General features: G+C 39.6%; 1 protein-coding gene across 1 annotated transcript; it reads left to right on the forward strand.

The window, feature by feature from the left end:
- Positions 1-3,273: 3,273 nt before the first annotated feature.
- On the forward strand, positions 3,274-5,734 carry tej (tejas). Its single transcript, XM_017142512.3, has 6 exons — positions 3,274-3,587; positions 3,659-4,003; positions 4,094-4,630; positions 4,694-4,896; positions 4,963-5,335; positions 5,385-5,734. The coding sequence occupies exons 1-6, from the start codon at positions 3,396-3,398 to the stop codon at positions 5,493-5,495; spliced, it is 1,761 nt and encodes a 586-aa protein (XP_016998001.2). The 5' UTR covers positions 3,274-3,395; the 3' UTR covers positions 5,496-5,734.
- The last annotated feature ends 220 nt before the right edge of the window (positions 5,735-5,954 follow it).

Below are 5,954 nucleotides of genomic sequence, written 5' to 3' on the forward strand. Positions count from 1 at the left end.
CAAATAAAAACCTCCAAACACCAGGGCCCTTTTGCGAAAAAATGAAAAATACAAAATGTTTTTACTAGGAGCGGGCTCCCAAATGTGAGTTGCATTTCAATTTCAGCGAGACGATGACGACGTCATCAGCTTTTCTGCTCCATATGGCAGTAAATTTGCATTCAGCCATATGTGGTTTTTTTTCCTGGTCAAAAGGAGGGGAGATTGTGCCGGGGGGCATCGCATTTTTAATGTCAAGCAACTGGCCGGCATGCCAAAGGTATTATGACATACATTTCAATTCAATTTTTAGATAAAGATGCGGCTGCAGTTCGTTTTTCTTTCGCTCTCCGAATGTGTATATTTTTGAAAAAATGCAACAAAGACGGACGGTGGACGGTGGACGATGGACGATGGACGACATTTGTGTGGCCGGGGCACTACTGAAGTTCCGCCATTGGCGATGATGTAAACATCAAAAACAGATACAGTCTCCCGACCCATTTGTATCTTTTTTTTTGGTACAGTAAAAGACAGATAAATGGGGTAATAGCTGACTTTTATGTGTGTACATTAGGGCGGTCCAAAAAATGAAATTCTTTTCTCACCCCTTAACATGGTATATTAAAGTATGCAAAAAATGTATGTAAAAACCAAAAATTTTTTTTTGGAGATTTAGACCTTGCGAAACGTCTTCAAAGTTTGCTTTAAAATTACTCATACGACATGCATAACAGTTCGAATTTGGTCGAACGAAATCGTTCTCCCATTTCTTGTCTTGTCAAATTATGAATTACGGTGGAATAATTGGTAAAAAAAATGAGAGCAAAACATCAACTGAATTGTTGATATCTATGCCACCTTGATCAGAAAAACTTTTTAATCGAAGGCAACAGTGCGTATGGGTGATAAACTTTGAAACCAATTCGCAGACCCTAAAACACGATTTTTTAAAAAATTTTCTTTTGGTATACCTTGAATACCACAATGCGCACCGTATAAGCGGGTGAGAGTAGGACCTTAAAAATTACCATACAAATGTGGACCGCCCTAGTGTACATAAAAGAAAATCAATTGGTTTTTTTATGGAAATGGGGGTTACAACTAGAAAATTTAAGTAGCCTGTAAAATATAAATTGCTAACGTTAGAAAAAATACATAAAAATTGGCAAAAGATCAGATTGATATGTGCTGGTAAACTTAATATTTTTTAAAGATTAAATTCTTCATATCAATTTGGAATGAAGAAAGATTAAGTTTATCTTGTTTAACATTATTGGTTCTAAGTATACTAAATTTGGTACTTTATTTGATATGATAAAATATCATGTGGATATTTTTGAATCATAAATTTGACATAAATCATATCGCTTTATTATTGATATGAAATAAGGTAGAATTGATCCTATTTCATATCGAATTTCTCTTCTGTGTAGAAAAATCACATAATTCTTACCTCAGCTTATATTAATTTGTAAAGAATTTAATCTACCTTTATAAACGTCAAATATAAGCTAGCAATAATTTATTACGTTCTTAGACAAAACCATATTTAATTAAAAAAAATATTTTTTTAGATGATAAAATCTTAGAAGAGGATAGAATCAATCAATTTAAAACACTTTACGGTCTCGTTTAGGCCAATATTTTGCTCTTGGCCAATGACAACTGTGGCGAGTTGCCTGGGGGAGATTGGGCCGAGATCTTCAGATCGTATCGAACCGGCGGCCGTCCTATAACCTGGTGGCATTTGCTGCGGGCCATGCTTCGGATTGTCAGTTAGTCAGTTGGCCAGTCAGTCAGTCATTCAGTCAGTCAGTCAGCCAGTTCGTCTAATTGGATTTGCGCGCTTGTGCGTAACTATAAATCACACACGAATACAGGCAAAGATGGAGCCGTGGAGCAGGGACAACCGGTTTGATTGCCAAGTCACCCGCTCATAGCCAACTGCAGAGATCCCATCGAGCTTTTTTCCTCCTCAACTATTTGTAAAGTGACCAAAACGGTAACAACAAAAACCACAAAAACCATCATGTTGCTTCTGTTGCTGTTGTTGTTGTTCCAGTTCTTGTTTCCCCATAAACAATATAAAGAATATAATTATGGTGCTGCATATGAAAAAGACCCAAACGTATCAGCTTACGCAACCCAGAAAATGTGGAAGAGGCTTGTAAAATTTACATGGCACAAGGCCCCTTTTGCCGGTCGTGTGAAAATTATTAATGGAGCCACTGTCCCCGGGACAAGTTCATGTGTCATGTGTGTGGAAAGTGTTGGGCATAGTAAAGTGTACTATATAATACCTTCCCGGAAAAACTCCATTTCTTGGGCGGGTTTTAAGTTTTGATTTATTTGCCCACCGCCCAAGTTGTAAGCGGATGTTGTAATCTCTATGAGTTGCAAATCTAAATGGCCAAGTTCTAGCTAAAGAGTAGGGAAATGGTATGGAAATATTATGTAGTCAACGATTAAAACACAACCCGAGCCCGAAAAACATGCCATTTGCCGGTGGTCTTCCATATCAAGCCCCACATGTGAGTTGAACTTACGCTGAACTTGTAGCTTCCTTTGGCTACTTGAGTTTCACAAGGAAGGACGTCTGTCGGGGGTATAGAATTACATTGAATCATAAAAAACAGCAACTGAAACGAAAGCCAACACCGCCATATGGCACAACCGGTTTTAAAAGTGGCGCCAACCCAGTACTCTATATATTAAATAAATGGCAATATTAATGGACCAATATCTGATGTACAAATAGTTCACATTTTTTAGAAAGAGCACTGTGTTATCTGGTAATTTCTTTTATTTTATTTACTTTTACAAATATTTGTTTTAAAACAACAGAATTTAAAAGTCGCGGCAACAAACGGTTTGCCAGTCTGGCAGCACTGTCCTATCGATAATTTATTTTTGTCTTGCGTTGGCGATATAGTTGTGGTTCATGTCATGGCTTAAAATTTAATAGAGCAGTAATGGTATTTAGTTTTGTTACGGATATTTTTATGTTATTATGTTTAAGTATTTTGTTTATTTACCTGCCAAAACAAACAGGATTTAACTGTTAATACTATAAATCGGTTACTTTAAATTAAAATTAGTTGCTCTTACCTTACCATTAGTTTAAAGAAAGAAAAATAAAAAAAACATGTTCTGAGATCGGTAAAATGTGAAAGCTATTTACACCACATTGAAAATGTATTAACAGTAATGATTAAGCTTTTTTAAATCATTATGGAATACCCTAACTAAAAATATCACAAATGTAACCGATAGTTTTAAAACATGTTCGATGGCAACCCTAATTTACAGTTAGCTGGACTTTCTAATTTGAAGCGTGGCCGCGATCAATATTTTTGTGAAATTCCGGGGAACAAAAACTTATTTGTGCGATTTGAAATATACATTTGTTCAGCATGGATGATCGCGGCATGTTGAGCCTCGTGAAGAAGGTGGTGCACTCGCTGGTGGTCTCCTCGCCGGGAAGAATGACCATAGAGAAGCTGATGCGCGACTATCGCAGCGAAGAAGGCTGCAATGTTCCCTACATGAAGCTGGGATTCAAGGATGCCGAATCCTTCCTGCGCTCTATTCCGGATACGGTTAGGGTAGGTACACTATATACTATATACTATACACTATATACTATACATATTCTAATACCAATATCAATTACCAGGTAATGGGCCACGGAACTATGGCCTTGGTAACTGCAGTGACCACCGAAAAATCGGCGCACATTCAGCAATTGGTTAATGGCCAAAAGAAGCCCTCTTTGAGGGCCAGAAGTCGACCGAACCACAAACCAAAGTATTGCTTCCCCTCGCAGCCTTCGAATTTGAACTTTATAAACGCTGTGCCCAAAATGAGTCAACGAAACATGCCGTCCCGAACTTATCAGCGACCCAACAACCATTACGTTCCCATTTCATATCCCAATTATAGTCGACTGATGGCTCCTCCCGTCCACACACCGATGGTCTTTGAGAATATTGACGCCCTGATCCGCGCAGGACAGCAGCAGGTGCTGTATAGTTACTACACCCTGCAGTACTATCAATTTCTTCTGTTCCTGATGAATCCAATTAATCCAATCCAATATGCTTATCCGCAGAGCACTCCCAGACCGCAAGAAAACTCTTTTGTACATTCAAGAAATCCTGAACCGTTGAAAAGGGTAAATCAGATGGAGAACTTCCAGAAACCGGAGCCCTTAAAGGAGCAAAATCATCAAACACCGAACATTGCAAGGCCTCCATCTCCTGTTAAGATTAGAGAATTGGAAAAGGATACCGAGGAATTGGTGGAAGCTTTCGAAAACCTCACTGTGGATGCTGCGCCCACTGGTTACATAGAGAAGCAGGAATATGAGATTTACGACTCTGATGAGGAGGAATTCGTAAAGGATCCTTTTAGCTCGGAAGAGGGAGAGCAGAACTCCATACCTATAATCGAAATTTTAGATTCAGATGAGGAAGACGAGGCAGTGGTGCTCGAAATGGAGCCGGTTTCCCAGCCCCATAATAATATTATATCCAAAACCGAGATTCAGGAGGATATTGGCAAGCCTCTTGGACCCCAAGAGCCCTTCTTCGCTTACGAGTCTTCCGATGATGGCGACGAAGAAAATGCCATTCCAGCTTATGCTGTGGTATGAGAAATCTTAATTTAAATATTGCATTTAACTTATTTAATCCCCGCTTCCTATTTTCAGGATGAACGAGTTCTGGGCCTTGACTATCCTGTGGATGCGGTTCGTTTTGATTTTAAGCTACCTGTTAGCAATGTTGAAACCAATATCAAGTTGGATCAGCGCCTGGAAGTGCAGTTGGTGAAGGTGGACAATCCACACAACTTCAATTTTTGGATATATAACGAGGAGTATCATGACTATAGTGCCCTGAGCTCCAACATGCAGTAAGCTAAACGTTTCTATGAGATATTATAGCTATAAAATATGAACTTTTATCATTTTTCCCTTAGAATGTTTTACGAGAGTCGTGATTCGGAAAAGTACACCATGCCGCTGTGCTTGATAACCACAGATCATCTTTGCGTTGTGCGCTCCAACAAATGGGGCAAGTGGGAAAGGGCCAAAGTGGTGAGGTACCGGCCCAATAGCACAGGGATGACAATCGAGGTGGAGATGGTCGACACTGGGGACTTTATGTGCGTGAGCCACAAGGATGTCAAGTTTCTGCTAAAGGAGTTTGCCATGCTGCCGCCGCAGTCTTTGCCCGGTCGATTGGCCTTTGTAACTCAGTTGAAGGCACCTGTGTGGTCCGCAGAGGCCGTTAACATCTTCTACAGAATGGTTACCTGTCGCAGACTTTACGCCCAGGTTGAGGCTATTAAGGTGAGTCGTTAATGAACGTAGAAAGCTTATAACCATTTTGCTTTTGTAGAACAACACTGCCTATCTTGTGCTAGTCGATCCAGAACGCAAAGGGCCCATTGTGAATCTGAACAAGTCGCTGATCGACTCCGGTTGGGTGCGTCGTTGCATCACCGCATAGGCTTATATTGATCATTTTCCTAGTTTACTGTTTAATACTACTATCGAGACCGTTGAAAACCTTAAGTCCTGGCATGGAATGTCAAATTGTTTCTTTTATGTTTCCATTTTGAGATTAATAAAACTCGTTAACGTATTATTTTAAGGCAAACGCTGTCCTTCTGCTTTCGTTTTATTAGTTTACGTGTAATAAAATACTAAGTTACATAAATCCTTCAACAAGTCGCTGTCCCTCGCCTGATTTATGTCCGAAAGTAAAAGAAACAAGGACTCAGCGGCGAACCACTTGCCGCAGAGATCTCGCTGGCAACTAAATATTGTATCTCGAACGGAAATTCTGAATCTGAATGGAAAATCATGATCTTGCTCGGCGGCAGGCCCGCAATAAATACTTGAAATGTAACTGAGGCGCTTTAACAATTCCCTATAAAAGACAACATTGTCTATGTTTTGTATATAT

This window comes from Drosophila takahashii, chromosome 2R (genome assembly GCF_030179915.1).
Source record: "Drosophila takahashii strain IR98-3 E-12201 chromosome 2R, DtakHiC1v2, whole genome shotgun sequence".
Classification (NCBI taxonomy): Eukaryota; Metazoa; Arthropoda; class Insecta; order Diptera; family Drosophilidae; genus Drosophila; species Drosophila takahashii.

What these genes read in the sequence shown, in the direction of transcription:
- tej (XM_017142512.3), top strand. Translation starts at nt 3,396, where the DNA reads ATGGATGATCGCGGCATGTTGAGCCTCGTGAAGAAGGTGGTGCACTCG. An exon ending in CCATTCCAGCTTATGCTGTG is followed by an intron (nt 4,631 to 4,693) that starts GTATGAGAAATC and finishes TCCTATTTTCAG; the next exon opens with GATGAACGAGTTCTGGGCCT. An exon ending in GCCCTGAGCTCCAACATGCA is followed by an intron (nt 4,897 to 4,962) that starts GTAAGCTAAACG and finishes TTTTTCCCTTAG; the next exon opens with AATGTTTTACGAGAGTCGTG.